This window comes from Ornithorhynchus anatinus, chromosome 17 (genome assembly GCF_004115215.2).
Source record: "Ornithorhynchus anatinus isolate Pmale09 chromosome 17, mOrnAna1.pri.v4, whole genome shotgun sequence".
Lineage (NCBI taxonomy): Eukaryota > Metazoa > Chordata > Mammalia > Monotremata > Ornithorhynchidae > Ornithorhynchus > Ornithorhynchus anatinus.
Genome location: NC_041744.1, coordinates 22,064,781 through 22,081,443, shown reverse-complemented (window position 1 = coordinate 22,081,443; position 16,663 = coordinate 22,064,781). Strand labels below are relative to the sequence as shown.

The window sequence follows — 16,663 nt, the reverse complement described above, 5'->3', positions numbered from 1 at the left end:
ATCCATCCGTCCACGCCAGTGGTGGTGGTCAGACTGAGATCCCCCAGGTCCCAGGTCCCTCACCACGATGCCAGTGGATGGGCTGAGGTCCAGTTCAATGACGAAGCGGTACTGCCAGGCCAGGAAGGTGACCCGGGTGGAAGGCACCAGGAGAAACGGCCGGGGCAACACAGGCTCGTCTGGCTGCCACCCGGGAGGCAGGACGCTCAGCACCACCAGCTCCCGCTCTGACTGCAGCTGCCCGTCCGGGAGGAAAGAAAGAGTCGTCAGCTCCGATCCCGCTCGCCACCACTACTCACAAATCCTCCCCGCATCACTGGCAGGGGCTTCCCAAGTCCAACCTCTTCCCGCCCGCCCACCTTGCCCACATCGTTCATGCTTATCGAGGGCCACGCAGGACGCTGCATTTGACTCCGGCGAACATACGACGGCCCTGCACTCATGGGGCTTACAATCGAGTGGGAGAACTCAACTTTGATTCTACCTTGAATTGAACCAATATAGGGCTTTTATTATTCCCAAGGGCTTTGATTTCTTTTTAATCCCACTCTATTTTCCTCAGATTTTTGGGAGGGAGAGGCAGACGTGATTATCCCCGTTCTACAGAGGAAGAAACCGAAACTCTCGGAGGGGTGAAGCGACTCGTCCAAGATCATCCAGCAGCCCGGTGGAGGCTCCGGGCTGGAGCCCGGGTCCCCTGACTCCGAGCTCCATTTCCCACCACCCAGGCACCGGGTTGTCCTCCCAGCCTCTCCTTCCCAAATGGGCAAGAGGTGCCCACCGGCCGTCTCCCTCACCAGCTCCTCCTGGGGTAAGGCCCGCACGGTCTGATGCAGGTGGCTGAGGAACCAGGCCAGGCGCACGTTGCGGGAGATGCGGTAGTCCTTTCTCATCAGCAGGTAGACATGGCCGGCCTCCTCCACCTGAAAGAAAGGGGAGAAGTAGTCACGCTCCCGGCCCGGGAAGCGGGGACCGGGCAGTAGGGCAGCCCGGCTCAAGGCGGACTGAGGCCATACGGGCCCGCAGAGCCCCCAACCGGGGAGGACCGCTTGCCCTTGGGTAGCCCCAACTCGCTTCGCCGCCACATCTGTCCAAAGCTCCAACTCCGAGATACAGTTGAGGAGGGAACGGGTGGAATGCAGGACAGAGCGAGGAAGAATTGGTATGATAAAGCAAGAAGTGAGCAGGTGGTGGGAAATGGCCGATGTTGTCTTGTTTTGTTCTGCTTTGTTGTCTCCCCTGTTTGGACTGTGAGTCCGTTATTGGGCAGGACTAGTCTCTATCTGTCGCTGGATTGTTCATTCCAAGCACTTAGTACAGTGCTCTGCACATAATAAAAGCTCAATAAATACTACTGAATGAATAAATGATTATTATTCGCTTCACAGATACCATCATGACCACTACTACTATTCGCTTCACAGATACCATCATTACTAGTGAGCCCATCATTGGGTCGGGACAGTCCCTATCTGTTGCCAAATTGTCCATTCTAAGCACTTAGTACAGTGCTCTGCACATAGTAAGTGCTCAATAAATACTACTGAATGAATTAATGATTATTAAATGCTTCACAGCTACCATCATAACCATCATTACTATTTGCTTCACAGATACCATCATTACCAGTGAGCCCTTCATGGGGCCGGGACAGTCCCTATCTGTTGCCGAATTGTCCATTCCAAGTGCTTAGTCCAGTGCTCTGCACGTAGTCAGCGCTCAATAAATACTACTGAATGAATGAATAAATGATTATTACTTGCTTCACAGATACCATCACAACCATTATTACTATTCACTTCACAGATACCATCATTACCAGTGAGCCTGTCGTTGGGCTGGGACGGTCCCTATCTGTGCCCAAACTGTCCATTCTAAGCGCTTAGTCCAGTGCACTGCACATAGTCAGCGCTCAATAAATACTACAAAATGAATAAATGATTATTATTCGCCTCACAGGTACCATCATGACCACTAATACTATTCTCTTCACAGATACCATCATTACCAGTGAGCCCGTCATGGGGCTGGGGCGGTCCCTATCTGTTGCCGAATTGTCCATTCCAAGTGCTTAGTACAGTGCTCTGCACGTAGTAAATGCTCCCTAAATACTACTGAATGAATAAATGATTATTATTTGCTTCACAGATACCATCCTGACCACTACTACAATTCGCTTCGCAGATATCATCATTACCAGTGAGCCCATCATTGGGTCGGGATGGTCCCTATCAGTGGCAGAAATGTCCATTCCAAGCGCTTAGTTCAGTGCTCTGCACATAGTCGGCGCTCAATAAATACTATGGAATGAATAAATGATTATTTGCTTCACAGGTACCATCCTGACCACTCTTACTATTCTCTTCACAGATACCATCATTACTAGTGAGCCCGTCATGGGGCCGGGACGGTTCCTATCTGTTGCCGAACTATCCATTCCAAGCGCTTAGTCCGGTGCTCTGCACATAGTAAACGCTCAATAGATACTATGAAATGAATAAATGATTATTATTTGCTTCACAGGAACCATCGTGACCACTATGACTATTCTCTTCACAGATACCATCATTACCAGTGAGCCCGTCACTGGGCCGGGACGGTCCCTATCTGGGGCCGAACTGTCCATTCCAAGCGCTTAGTCCGGTGCTCTGCACATAGTCAGCGCTCAATAAATACTACTGAATGAATAAATGATTATTATTTGCTTCACAGATACCATCCTGACCACTATGACTATTCTCTTCACAGACACCATCATTACTAGTGAGCCCATCATTGGGCCGGGACTGTCTCTGTGGCCGAATTTTCCATTCCAAGCGCTTAGTCCGGTACACTGCACATAATCAGCGCTCAATAAATACTATGGAATGAATGGATTATTCTTATTCACCTCACAGATACCATCCTGACCACTATTACTATTCTCTTCACAGATACCATCATTACCAGGGAGCCCGTCGTGGGGCCGGGACGGTCCCTATCTATTGCCGAACTGTCCATTCCAAGCGCTTAGTCCGGAGCTCTGCACGTAGTAAGTGCTCAATAAATACTACTGGATGAATAGATTACTATTTGCTTCACAGATACCATCCTGACCCTTATGACTACTTTCTTCACAGAAACCATCATTACCAGTGAGCCCGTCACGGGGCCGGGACGGTCCCTATCTGGGGCCGAACTGTCCATTCCAAGCGCTGAGTCCGGTGCTCTGCACATAGTCGGCGCTCAATACTATGGAATGAATGAACGAATGTCCCCCTGTCAGTCAATCACTAATCAATCCCGGCTGGCCTCCCCCTCGGCCGGTCCTTCCTGTCGATCACTGCCGGCGGGCCCGCGCCCTCCCCCTCAGCCGGTCCCTGTCCCTCGCCTGCCCTCAGCCCGTCCTCCTGTCAATCGATCGCGGGCGGCGGGGGCGCGCCTCCCCTCGGCCGCGGGTGTCTGTCCGGGTGTCTGTCTGGGTGTGCGGGTGTCTGTCCGGGTGTGTGTCCGGGTGTGTGTCCGGGTGTGTGGGTCCCCGTCCCCGTCCCCGTCGGGCTACCTCGGCGTCGGGCCTGTCGGCGGCCATGTCCGGGCAACGGCTCCTTCTCCCCCTCCCGCTGCCCTCTGACCCGGATGTGAAACCTCCCGCACCGGACGTGGGCTGGGGCCCGCCGCGGGACCGGCCGCCGCCATGCAGGTGAGGCCGCCGCCCGCCGAGGAGTGGCGTGGACGGAGCGGAGCCCTGCGCCCAATGCTCTGCACAGAGCCGGGCCGCTCGGTGGGGGGAGCGGCGGAAAGAGCCCTCCTCCTCCGAGAAGCCTTCCCAGCCTCAGCCCCCTCACCTCCTCCCTCCTCCCCCCCCCCTCCCCCCCGGCACTCTGCTCGTAAGAGAAGCAGGCGGTGGGGCTCCGCGGAAAGAGCCCGGCCTGGGGAGTCGGAGGTCAGGGGTTCGAATCCCGCCCCGGCCACTTGTCAGCTGGGATTCCGTTGTATCTCGATTCTGTTTATTGCCCTTGTTCTTGTCCGTCCGTCTCCCCCGGTGAGACTGGGAGCCCGTCAAAGGGCAGGGGCTGTCTCTGTCTCTTACCGGTTTGTCCATTCCAAGCGCTTAGTACAGTGCTCTGCACATAGTAAGCGCTCAATAAATACTATTGAATGAATGAACTGAGGCCCAAAGAAGTTAAATGAGTTGCCCAAGATCACACAGCAGACCAGGGGCAGAGCTGGGATTAAAACCCATGTTCTCTGACTCCCAGGCCTGGGTTCTTTCCATGCTGCTTACATATATATATGTGTATATACACATGTATGTTATTTACTTATATCTGTGGCTATTTATGTGTATTGATGATTGTCACACACACCCCTCCCCCCAGACTGGGAGCTTGTCTTGGGCAGGGATTATAACTCTTTGTTGCTGTATTGTACTTTCCCAAGCGCTTAATACAGTGCTCTGCACAAGGTAAGCGCTCACTAAACACGATTGAATCAATGTGAATGGTGGCCCTTCCACCCCAAACCAGATCGGGGGCTGTGAGGGGGCAGGCCATCTCAAGGGCTTTTCCTTTCCCCGTGTGAAGGGTGGGGGGACAGCAGCCGCTCCCTGCGCCCCTCACTCTGTACGACCCCGGGGACAGGCCTGGCCCCTCCTGACCACACGCGTGTGCAGGCAAACCACCCACACATATGTGTGCCCGCGGGTAAACGTGCCCACACACGCCCGTGACAGCCCGATCCCTGTGTGTGCAGAGGGAGGAGAAGCAGCTGGAGGCATCGGTGGATGCCCTGCTGAATCAAGTGGCCGACCTGAAGACCTCCCTGGGGAGCTTCATCTACAAGTTGGAGAACGAGTACGACCGGCTCACCTGGTAAGAACCCGCCGAGCCAACCGAGGCAGTTCCCGGGCCGCTGGGGCCGCTCCTCCTCCAAATCTCCGAGACCAGCTGCCCGCTGATGTAACCGGGTTCCTGACTTTCACGTTTCTGGGAGTTTGGAAAGCACCCCGTGTCCCAGCCCGCCAGCAGCGGGGTCAAAATCGGGGCTTCGGAGTAGGAAAGGCGAAACGGCAACCCGCCCGGGCTCACCGGGACTGGCGCCGGACCAGGTCCTGACGCCACATGGGGCTCGGTGCCACTTCGGGGACAGAGGGGAGGGTCAGAGTAGCTGCTGACATCCAAATGAGGCTGTGTGCGTCCTGCCCCGGGACTTGAGGTCGGTGGAGGTGGTTACCCACTTTTCGGGGGCCCCCCTCTCCTCTCCCCTTCCCACTCCCGTCACAAGCAACAAGTCCAGATGTCAGCGCCCTACCTCTGTTTAGGACGGTGAGCAGGCGGTGGGGACTAAGGGGGCTCTAAACCCACCTCTGGGAGGCTTTGCCCCCACCCTCTTGTCGGATGACCCTGGCGAAGACTCGCCGTGGGCTGCCCTCGGGGGTCGGCTGGTGACAGCCGGGTAGAAGCCCTCAAACTTTCTCTGCTGAGAAGGCGGGGCGGCAGGAGAGCGGGTGAGGTGGCCTCTCTCTGCCTCCTCCCAGTCCTGTTGAAAGGCCTGGGGCAGTCAGGCTCCCGGGGCTTCTCAGAACAATCCGTGGTGGGGGGGCATTTATTTGGCGCTCACTCTGAGCCAAGCACCACAGAAAGCACCAGAGTGGGTCGGAGATCATCGGGGTGGACGTGGATCCGGGCCCACCTGGACCTCACGGTCTGAACCCCGGGTCGCCCCACCGGCCCCCCTGATTCCCACAGCAGTGTTGGATTTCTCTCCACTGATGCCCCGCAGGCCCTCGGTCCTGGACAGCTTTGCCTTGCTCTCCGGACAGCTGAACACCTTGAACAAGGTGCTGAAACATGAGAAGACACCGCCGCTTCGCAACCAGGTCATCATCCCCCTCGTACTGTCCCCGGACCGGGATGAGGACCTCATGGTGAGCGGGGAGACTAGAGATGGGGCGGGAGGGACGTCCAGGGGCCTCTGGACCTTGCCGGGATGTGGAGAAAGAGAGTTCGAGGGGTGGTTGGAACGAAATCACACCCTTTTCAGGATGACCCACCACCCTTCTGCACGGTGGGAGGGGGGTTTCCAGGTTCCCTCCAACAGGACGTGGAGGTGGGAGAGCGGGTATTAGCCCGCAGGGGAGGGAGGGACCAGAGTTCTTTTTTCGAAACCCAGGAGACTCCTTTGTAGGTGGTGGGGAAGAGCAGAGGGGAGAGGGATTGGAAAGTGCTGTGAGAAAGGTAGGGGAGGGTGTGGCCCTCCCGAGCTAAGGGATGGTCCCCCGAGAGCCAGTGGAGGAGGAAGGCGGTGGGCGTGGAAGCGGAGGTGTCGTCAGGGAGCAGACTTGGTTGCAAGGCCACACATGGGGAGATGGGAAGAGAAGAGGTGGCGGGTAGCCCCCCAGAAGCTGGGCGCCCGCAGACGTGATCCGGCGGGGGGGGGGGGCCTGCGTGTGTTTCAGCGGCAGACCGAAGGCCGGGTCCCGGTGTTCAGCCACGAGGTGGTTCCCGATCACCTGCGAACCAAGCCTGACCCAGAGGTGGAAGAGCAGGAGAAGCAGCTGACCTCAGACGCGGCCCGGATCGGGGCAGACGCAGCCCAGGTAGGCCCCTCTACCGCAGCCACGGCGGTTGGGGGGTGAGGGGTGGCTGCGGTTTCTCACTGGGTGGCCCTGGGAAAATGGTGCCAGGGAACACTCAAGCCTGTCACTGGTGGGGTTCATTCATTTCAGTTTCCGCCTGCTCTCGTCCCTCCCAATCCCGTGAAGGCTCCAACACCCCCTGACCATGCCCAGAGACCTGGCTAGACACCAGCAGTGGGAAGGTGGCCGGAGCCAGAGGGAGGCGTGCGGGAGGGCCACTCTGCTGCCCCTGCTCCGCTCACCGGCACCTGCCCGCATGTCTTTCAGAAGCAGATCCAGAGTCTGAACAAAATGTGCTCGAACCTCTTGGAGAAGATCAGCAAAGAGGAGCGAGAATCCGAAAGTGGAGGTGCGGGGCAGGGGCCGAGGAGGAGTGAGGCCTGGGGAGGACGGTCCCACTGCGGGGGTGGGGGTGTCCATGGGACCAGCGTGGAGGCTGAGGATTTCCAGGGGCCTGCACGGCGGCGGGCACTTTGGGAATCTCGGCCAGGCCCCGTCTCTATAGGAGGATTCCTTTGTTCACCCAAACTGGTAAGGGGCCAATGCAGAGTTTCTTGGCCAGTGCCAGGCGGGCACGTTTTCCAGGGCGGGCTCAGAGGAGAGAGGCGGCACCCTGGTGACACCCCCTCCCCTTGATTGACACAGCGCCAGCTGTTCCTTTGTTCAGTCATATTTATTGAGTGCTTACCATGTGCAGATCACCGTACTAAGCACTTGGGAGAATACAATACAGCAAGAAGCGGACACATTCCCTGCCCATAGCGGGAAGACAGTTTAGGATGGGGGCGGTCCCGGGAGCCAGTCAGGCCAGCATTGGAGCGTGTGGGCTACAGAGTCGCCAGCAACCGGGCCTGCTGCTAGGCAAGCAAGAGGGCAGATTGTTGGACGACTTCACCCTAGCGTTTCCTACCTGCCGAGTGGTGAGAAGAGGAGCCCGGTTGATGCCCATCCTCGGGCCCCTAGCCAGCAGACAAGTGGAGATATCATTGGGGCTGTTGCCGGGGGCGGGGAAAGGAGGGCGAGATGACACGGCTCCCACCCCCAAACCGCAGACTGGGCCGCCGACCCCTTGCGGCTTCTTTCCCGCAGGTCTCCGGCAGAACAAGCAAACGTTCAACCCAGCCGACACCAACGCACTCGTCGCAGCTGTGGCTTTCGGGAAGGGGCTGTCTAACTGGAGGCCCGCGGTGGCCGGCGGCCCCGGTCAGCCCGGCCAGCCCGGCACCGGGGGCATGATGGCGGGAGGCTCGGGCCTGCAGCAGCAGCAGCAGCAGGTCCCCATGGCGGGGGCCCCCGGCCAGCAGCAGCAGCAGCAGGCCCTGCTCGCCGGGGTGCAGATGGCTCAGGCGGGCCAGCCGGGTAAGAGGGCAGCAGCTGTGGGGTGGGCGGAAGGCCCCGGAAGAGAGAGGCCCACTGGCAGGGCCAGAGCAGGCGGTCCGGGGCCAATGGGGCGATCTCACCAACTGAGGTTCGCCTCTCTGCCGGTCCCAGCACAGGCAAGAAGTCTGGTCTCCCCACCTTTTTCTTGTCCTGAGGGGGCCCCGGGCAGCCAAGGAAAGGGACGGGTCTTTAGGTCCCTGGCTCTGCTCTCCGAGCGAGGTGGGAGAGTCCCGACTGGGGGGAACGTCCGGGTGCTTCTTGGCATTTGGGTCCAGCCAGGGATGGGGCGGCAACTCTGGGGCTCGGGCCTGAGCCTGCCTTCCCCTTTGACTCTTCAGGGAAGATGCCAAGTGGCATAAAAACCAACATCAAGTCAGCATCGATGCACCCTTACCAGCGGTGAGGGAGCGTGGGAGGAGCCAGGCCTGACGCTACTCCTCCGACCAGGACGCGGCCCTACAGCGGCACCTGGGATCCTGGATCTCTGGGGATGGGAGTGCTACGGACGGCCTGGTGTCCACCCTCCCGGGACCGCTGCTGCCGGCCTGCCTGGGACGCGAAACCGCCCTTCTCTGCACCTCGGGCAGGCCGACGATTTCCCTACCCCGGCCAGGTTTGTCTGTGACTGCCTCCAGGGGCTCTCCCACCCAGAGCGTCCACGGTGGGGCTGGAGGTGGGCCTGGCTCTGGGGGCCCTGGGGACGGGACCTGCCTCCCGGGGCCGACAGAGGAGATTTCCTCGGATATTGAGGTGGGAAGATGGCACCGACTTAGGGCCCCTGCAAGATCTCACCCCAAAGCTAACCTCCTCTTTCTCCCTCCTCCCTCACCCCCTTGCCATCCTCCTCCTCTTCCTCCTCCTCCTGAGTCTTTCCATTCTGGCTGTCATGGGGCAGAGTCCAGAGCACGCCGGCAGCAGCCAGCAGAGAGCAGCAGAGCCCGGCCTCTCCCGCCGGTGCCACCCACCCGTGGCATGCCGAGCCAATCTGGCTGCCAGAGGGTGGGAGGAAATCCTGCCTCTCAGGAAATCCCGGAGGCAGAGCGAGGGTTTATTTATCTCCGCTAACCTGGCTGGCCGAGGGGCGGGTGGGCAGGCCGACCCTCACCTGTGGCTCTGACCGGGATCCTACGGTTCGGGCGTCCGGCCTAAACAAGTGTCTTTCCAGGCCCAAGCCCGGAAGGTCTGGCCGCCCTCGCACGGATCTGGGCAGGCCCCTAGCCGAGGTGGCAGATGGGAGCCAAGGGACAAACCTCGGTATTTGGGGGGTCTGGCCGAGCCGGGGGCTCCCTGGTGTTGGAGTAACCAACGGGGCTCAATGTCTCGGGGCTAGTCCCGCCTCCTCCAGTTGGTCTTGGGCAAGGGGGGCGGGGGGCAGCGAGCCTCCTTCCTCCTCGCCCCCCCGGGTCCTCCCCTCTACCCTCCCCATCACCTGGCCGACCAGGCCCCATCGCTCTTTCCTAATCTGAGCTTGCCAACTTCTGGGACAGAGGGCAGGGTGTGAGGCAGGAAAGAATCTGGGGTGGGGGGGCTGCCTTTCCTGGGATCCAGAGCGCAAGAAAGCGGGCTTTGTGACACAAGTAGAACCAAGAGGCAGGCTCACTGCATTCCAAGGTGTGGGCAGTGCCCCGAGACAGCCCCTGCCTGTCTGTCCACCCGCCCGAGAGCCGAGGGCTGGCAGGGTCCGCCCTTAGGTCTGGCCTGCCTGGGCCCGGGCAGGTCCAGTCAAGGACAGAGTGAGAGCCCCCTCCTGAGCGTTGGGCACCCGCTAGCCTGGTTGGGGGCAGCAGCGTGGACGTGGCCCCGAGTGTCCGGCCAACTCTCCTGCTTGGCCTCGCCTCCGTGGTGATCTCACCTGCTCACGGCTCAAGAGCTCAGCCAGATCTCTTTCCCCAGTTGGACAGGAAAGCCATTTCTCAATGGCCAGGGGCTATGACTCACTCCCAGCCGGGTCCCTCCCTCCCACTCCCCACCCCCCCCAGTGAAGAAGTCCCTGAAGCTCCCATCCAGACCAGGTGGGAGGGGACTGTGCTCCAGGCAAGGGAGGGGAGAAAGGTGTCCTTAGCAGAGCACTTGCCCTGCTGAGGGCGAGGGTGAGGGCAGGTGAGGGCTCCCTTTTCCCCACCTGCTTAGACCTGCCAGGTGGAGTCTGCACACGCCGCCCAGCTCTGCCCATCTTTATGGCCCACCGTCTCTTGCACTCCATCATCCCCCCCACCCCCTTCCGGGTTCTGGCCTGGTCTCTCCCGTCGGGTACCTTCAAGGCCTCCGCCAGAGCTTCACTGGCCCAAGTGGCCACCACCCTTCCCCCCAGCCAATCGCCGCGGCATGCGGAATTGAACTCCCCAGGCCGGGCCACGGGGGCATCGGTAATTGCTGGTGCTGGCTTCATGGGTGATAAATGAGCGTGGATTTAAGGCGGGGGTGGTGGTGGGGAGTGGAGGGGGTGATGCTTCCCCACTACTTCCCCTTTCCCTCTTCCTTGGGTATCCATCCACGCATCCCTCCTTCCAGCTCTGTTTCCCTGCCCCTCCTTTTCCATCGTAAATGTCCAATAACAGGCCAACCACTTGTTAAGTTGTGAAACACTAACACAGCTGTCCTCGTCTGCCCTCCCCCACCCAAAAAAACAAAAAACTGCTCTTGTTTGGTTGGTTGTGCCATCCCCACACATGACGTTTTTCTTGAAAATAAAGCAAATTTCACATGCACCTGTTTAATTCGACCTCGTCTATCTCGCCACCGATCTCTCGCCCACGTCCCGCCTCTGGCCTGGCACACCCTCCTCATATCTGACCGTCACTCTTCTTCCCCTTCCCTCTGCCGCCCCCCCCCCCCAGTTCTTATTGAAGGCCCCTCTCCAAGAGGCTTTCCCCGATTAAGCCCCCCACCTTTCCTCTTCTCCCGCTCCCCTCGGCATCACCTTGACCAGCTCCCTTTATTCATCCCCCTCCCAGCCCCACAGCATGTCTGTATCTGTAATTTATATTAATGTCCATCTCCCCCTCTAGACTCTCAACTCGTTGTGGGCAGGGAATATGTCGGTTTATTGTTGTACTCTCCCAAGGGCTTAGGACAATGCTCAATAAATACGATCGATTGACAACGGCATCGAGAAGAGAAGCAACAGTGATGTTTCTCCAAACTGTCGGCTGATTGCACAGCTATCAGATGCCAGCTCCTGCCCCTGTCCTTTGCCCTCTGCCTCACCACTGCATTCTGGCTCTTGTTTCTGGCCCTGCTCCAGCCTCTACTCCCACCTGAACCCTGGAGGAAGACAAAAAGAGCATACAGGCCTCCCACCATCTGAGGGTCCAGGATGGCAGGCAGTGTCCACTCCCAAGTTGCCAGTTTGCCTGGCCTTCTGAACCCCGATCTTCCGGGGGCACGTCACTGAGGGTCCCTGCTCCAAGCTTGCTCCCGGACCCCTCTTCCATGGCCGCCGAGATTTTGAGCCTATTTTGTCTATGTGTTGTATTTTAATACTTCAATCCTGATTTGTCTGTCTCCAATCTCTCCTCCCCACCTGAGGTTTTAGCTTGTGAGCCCCACGAGGGACAGGGACTGTGTTCATTCTGTTGAGCGCTTACTGTGTGCAAAGCACTGTACTAAGCTCTTGGGAGAATGCAACAATAAACAGACACATTCCCTTCATTCAATAGTATTTATTGAGCGCTTACTATGTGCAGAGCACTGTACTAAGCACTTGGGATGAACAAGTCGGCAACAGATAGAGACAGTCCCTGCCGTTTGACGGGCTTACAGTCTAATCGTTAGACTTACAGTTCCCTGCCTCTAACGAGCTTAAATTCCCACCTGGGTATTTTCTCTCAGTACAGTGGTTTTCATACTGAAATTGCTTAATAAATAGTCATTCTACTAGCAGATTCTACTCATACTTCTATGGAGTAAGTCCCAGCTTGGGACAGCGGGCACGTGCCCAGATTCAGCCCCCACGATGCGCTTCAGGAAATGCCCCAAGAATGAAAGCCGGGGTCGGGGGGAGATAGGGCATTCCTATGGTCTTTGACGGTGAAAGAGGGCAGGCGTGGCACCTCAGGCTGGTGGTGCCCTGGGTCAAGCGATGGAGGAGAGTCTGCCCACCCACCACCTGCATGCCACTTGGCACAGGTCGCCATTACCCAACCAACCAGCTTTAACGGAGTTGACCCAGAGTCAAGGACTTTGGGTCCCTAGAGTCAAGGACTTGGGCTGTTGGTACTAGAGGAGCCAAGGCCGTGCCCCAGCCCGGCCCCCCTCCCTGCCGGACACCGGCACACACACATACGCACACCACTACCACGGGGCAAGGCTCAGAGAAGCGTGGTAGCAGCGAGGGCACCATGTTTAGAGAGGGCAAGCAGAGCACCCCCTTGGATGCAGGCCAGGCTGGGCCCACTCTCCACACCATCCGGGCACCTACTTCTCTGGCTCTCTATCGGGCCACTGTTCCGAGCACGGCCCCTTCTCCTGGCCCGAGCTGGGGGTGGGCAGCTCAGACCACCCGCCCGTGCCCGCCTCCCCTGCCCTGAGGACGGCTGGGAGGGAAAATCTTTTCAGAAATGCACCAGAACACGAGACCCAACCCCCGGGGACCTCGGAAACAAGCCCTGCTTTGTCCGGCCTCCTCCGAGAGAACAATCCTTCCGAAAGACAATGTCCCTCTGTGCCCCCACCAGCACAGAACCCCCGGGCCGAGCAGCGCGGCCAAGAGGCGGCCACCCCCCGGAGTTCACCGCGCTCCCCTTCCCCGTGCCCGTGGACCCTACTGCTCCCGCCTCTGGGCCTGGTCAACGGGTCCCTGGCACGCTCCGGGGCAAAGAGATTCCTCTAGCCCCGGGCAGGGGAGTGAGGCTGGCCAAGGTACCCTGTGGCCAGGGGGTGTGGCATGGCTCCGCTGTCTGGCCCTGGGGCGCCCCACCCGGGGGCCGGGCCTACCAGATGCCCGCCCGGAAGCCAGGCCAGGGGGTCTGCAGGCCGGGCACGGTTAAGCTGATCAGCGCATCAGTGCTCCCAACCCAATGGCCGGCTGGCTCCACCCTCTGCCCATTCTGGGCCCCTCCCACCGGGGGGGGGGGGGAGCGCTGCGGCTATCCATCTCCCCTTCCCGACCCACACCTCGCTCACTCATTAACTCAATCGATCATCGTATTTATTCAGCGCTCACTCTGGGCCGAGCACCGTACTGAGCGTTTGGAAGAGTACAACTCATTAAATCAGAGGCATTTATCAAGACTCGCTTGCAGCCGACGCCGTCCGGCTCCATTGAGGTTGCCCCCCCACCATCCCTGCGGCCAAGCTGTTGGTTCTGTTGACGTGGGAGCCCGGTGACGATGAAAATACCCGTTGGCAGCCCTCTGAGACCTCTCTACTTTTTACATTCTTCCCTCTCCTGCCGTCCTGAGCCTGAGCGAAAAGGTGGTCCCTCCTGCCCGCCTCGGAAGACCAGCCCCATCTCTCTCCCCTTCTTTCCTGGCCCATCTATGACATTACCAGCTCCACAGCGGGGAGCCTTTTCTGCCTTTCCTGGAGGACGGAGGCGGGGTCTTCTACTCTTACCTTACGTTCCCCAGCAAATGATCCAGGGGTCTGCGGCCGCATAGGAAGCACTCACTCAACGTGAATTCTGGGCCTTCTCCCCACCGCCCCGCACAGGAAGTGGGCCACGGCTCAGTTTCCAAGGTGTCATCCCCAGTGCCAGGCCCAGTTCCCAAGAACTGCCCTCTCTCCCAGGGTGCGGGTGGTGGTGGGTTTGGGAGTGGGACCGTCTGGAGGGAGAGGGCTTCCCATCTGAAAGCCAACGGTGACCCGGTCCAGGGTGCCAGAGGGCAGCAACCCTCTCCCTGACTGTCCCTCCCCACCCAATTCAGTACCTGCCTCCAGGTGGCTACCCCACCCCCCACCCGCCCCCCATCCCGGGCCTTGTGGTCAATCATTGCCCGGCCTCTCTGATGGTGGGTAGGCCTGCCCTCCCGAAGGGTAACCACTCAACCCAACTTAAAGGAGGTGCCAGCCCCATGTGACATCACCAAATGATTAACCCAAGTTAAATACCGCACAATGGGCCCTATTCACCTTCACTCCCCCTCTTTTGCTTTCCCTTCCTTCCCTCCTCCACCCCAATTTAGCAGTGCCCCCTCCCCTTCACTCTTGTCTGTCTTTCCCCAACCCTGCCAACCTCCCCGAGGCCTCCTTCCTCCCAGCCTCCCCCTGGGTCCCCCTGGAGCCCCCTCTGCATCCCTCCGGCCCTCCTTTTCCTTCCCTCCCCATGGCCACCCCTTTCATCGGAAAGCCTCTGTGCTGGGGCCCAAACCCAGTCCTGCCCTCTCAGATAAGAGGCGCAGCGGGAAGGAGGTGTTCCAGGCCCCGCCTCCTCCAACGGAGCTAGATGTAACAAATTCACGGCCTAAATAAAATGCTTCCCTAGAGCTAGAAATGTGGGTACCTCAAAGGCGGCAGAGGCAGTGACCCGGACAATTCCCCAGACAGTTTCCCTTCCTGGAGGCAAAGCCCCTTTTCTTCGGACCAGGCCCGGCCCCCATCTCACATGCCAGCTCCCAGGCCTCTCCAGGTGTGTGAGGGGTAAGCCCAGGGCCGAGGCAGGGGCCGCGGCACTGGCAGATCTGCGGCCGGGAGAGGGTGTGGGACCCGCAGGCTGACTGGGGTCTCAGCCAGGCTTCAGCTAGCTGGAAGAGGGCATATCTCTAGGGTGACAGGACTGGCCTGAAGAAAGGAAGAGAGAAGACTGGGCAGTCTGGGCAGGGGGGGGAATTTCAGGCACAGGGTGAGGCTTGGAGAAGGCCCAGGGTGGTGCAGGGTGATTAGATGATGGGGTGGCTGATGAAGTTGGCCAAGAGGACCGGAGGAGGCCGATAGAAGAGGGCGCCAGGATGGCCAGTGAACAGTGTTGGGGGGAGCGGGGTTGGACGGGAGCCCACAGCCCCATCCTTTCCTGCAGCGGGGCGTGGGAACAGCCAACCACCAGGGTTTGGCTGGTGGTCGACCGGCCCGGCCCCCCGACACCGTCTACCTCCCACCGGCGTAGGGTCCCGGGCTCCAGCCCTGGTGGGGTTGGGGAGGCTGGGGGGCTCCAAGCTCTTCCGTGTACAGGAGTGGGGGGAGAGGGGGCCCGTCCAGCTGGCCAAACGTGGAGGTCCCGTCTCCCAAGGATGAACCGCGCCCGCGGACTGCCGAGTGAGCCCCAGGGCCGGAATCCCCAGCAGGGCTTCAGGCGGGGAGGGGGGCTGGGGTGGCCATGTCAGAAAACCACGAGGGAGACAGCCCAGGCCCTCCCCGGCCCCAGCCCTCCCCATTGGGTCTCCCCATCCTGTCGCTGACTCGTTACTTCCCGTTGGCCTAGGACAGGTTCCCTCTGCCCCGGCCCATGCGTCCTGCCGTTGACCACTCCCCCCGTATCCATCCCAACCCTTTCCCTCTGACTCCCATCGGTCCAACCCCTGCCTCCCTGGCTCCGGCGGCCCGAGGGTTTTCCAAAGCCCTCTGAAGCGGTCAGCCTACCCCCTCCGCCAGCAGAGCTCCTCCGGGGCCACCGCCCCACTCTACCAGATCCCCTCAACTCCGCTCCCCAACCGGCCTCTTTGCCCGGTCCCATTCCTCCTATGCAATCCGGAGGGTGCACTGGGTCAGCTGCCCACCCCCCCAGCCACCTTCCCCCTGCCCCCCTCCTCTGAGCTTGAGAGGAGTCCTGCCCTCCCTTCCCCTCAGCTGGAGCCCGAGCTACCACCGGGCCATCCCTATGCCACCCCCCAAGCTGGAGAGTCCAACTCTCAGGGAGCTTCTCAGTGGCCCGTGGAGGTCAAGCAGGATAGGACGTGACAGGCAGGCACGTGGACCTAGGCGGGCGGGCAGGCAGCTCTGGGGAACTAAGACATACGAGACTTTCAGAAAGCTGGGGGACCTCGGGGCCAGAGTGGGACCGGGGAACTAGGCGGTCCCGTTTGGCTTTTGGAGCGCCAGGTTCCGTTTGGCTTTTGCCGCCCGAGAGGACCTACTTAGACGGCGCTTCACGTTGACCAGGGAACGTATCTGACCCGAATACCCCGGACGTACCCCCGCTCCCAGTACAGCTTGGCACTCGGGGAGCTCTTAACAAATACGGCAACTATTAGGACCCGTGGGGTGTCCGGTCCGGGCCAGGTACCTGAAGGGCACAAGGGGGGGACCCACGCTGGGGGCCTGGGAAGCCCCATATGACCCAGCCTGCGGGGCCCCCCAGAGAGCAGCAGTCACAAGGGCCCAGGAGCCCCGGGGCTACGGCCAGCATTGGGATCAGAAGCCGGGCTGGCCAAGGGCAGGGGCAAGCGAGCCAGGTGCCAGGAGGAGGGCTGTTAACCTCCCCGGCCCTCTGAGGAGCCGGAATCCCAGCTGTGGGCCGGTGGGGGTCAGGTGGGAGGGGGGCCGGGCCAGCTGAGGTGGTGACCCCGGGGTGGGCAGAGGCGAGGCAGTCCGGGGCAGGCCCGGGGACCTCGGTGCGGGCCGGAGAGGACTGGGAGAGGGAAGAGAAGAGGGCGGATTGGGTGTGAGTGAGCCTGAGCGTGTGCTTCCTGCCTCGGAATCCCGCCCCGTCCCCAGCTCGGCCCAGGCCCAATCAGCGGCGCCCCTCGCCCAGCCGGCCCCCTCGCCCTCCTCCTCCTCCTCCTCCTCTCCCCT

The 16,663-nt window shown here is 60.2% G+C and overlaps 2 protein-coding genes across 6 annotated transcripts in view; one reads left to right on the top strand and one right to left on the bottom strand.

Annotated features, from left to right (window-relative positions):
• Positions 1-3,597, bottom strand: part of SZT2 (SZT2 subunit of KICSTOR complex) — a 32,254-nt gene extending 28,657 nt beyond the window's left edge. For all 5 annotated transcript variants that reach the window (XM_029082014.1, XM_029082015.1, XM_029082017.1 and 2 more), the window contains exons 1-3: positions 3,542-3,597; positions 798-923; positions 64-237 (exon numbers count right to left, since the gene is read on the bottom strand). In XM_029082014.1, coding sequence (XP_028937847.1) covers positions 64-237; positions 798-923; positions 3,542-3,568 — 327 coding nt within the window. In that variant the 5' untranslated portion in view covers positions 3,569-3,597. The remainder of the gene's footprint in view (positions 1-63; positions 238-797; positions 924-3,541) is intronic.
• A 39-nt stretch (positions 3,598-3,636) lies between these two features.
• Positions 3,637-10,704, top strand: MED8 (mediator complex subunit 8). Its single transcript, XM_029082563.1, has 7 exons — positions 3,637-3,679; positions 4,732-4,850; positions 5,761-5,905; positions 6,437-6,577; positions 6,884-6,965; positions 7,706-7,975; positions 8,335-10,704. Exons 1-7 carry the CDS (start codon positions 3,674-3,676, stop codon positions 8,397-8,399), a joined length of 828 nt encoding a protein of 275 aa, XP_028938396.1. The 5' UTR covers positions 3,637-3,673; the 3' UTR covers positions 8,400-10,704.
• The last annotated feature ends 5,959 nt before the right edge of the window (positions 10,705-16,663 follow it).

Excerpts from the sequence above, each read along its gene's own strand:
- MED8 (XM_029082563.1), top strand. Across the intron at positions 4,851-5,760 it reads GAGTACGACCGGCTCACCTG|GCCCTCGGTCCTGGACAGCT; the intron begins GTAAGAACCCGC and ends GATGCCCCGCAG. Across the intron at positions 7,976-8,334 it reads GGCTCAGGCGGGCCAGCCGG|GGAAGATGCCAAGTGGCATA; the intron begins GTAAGAGGGCAG and ends TTGACTCTTCAG.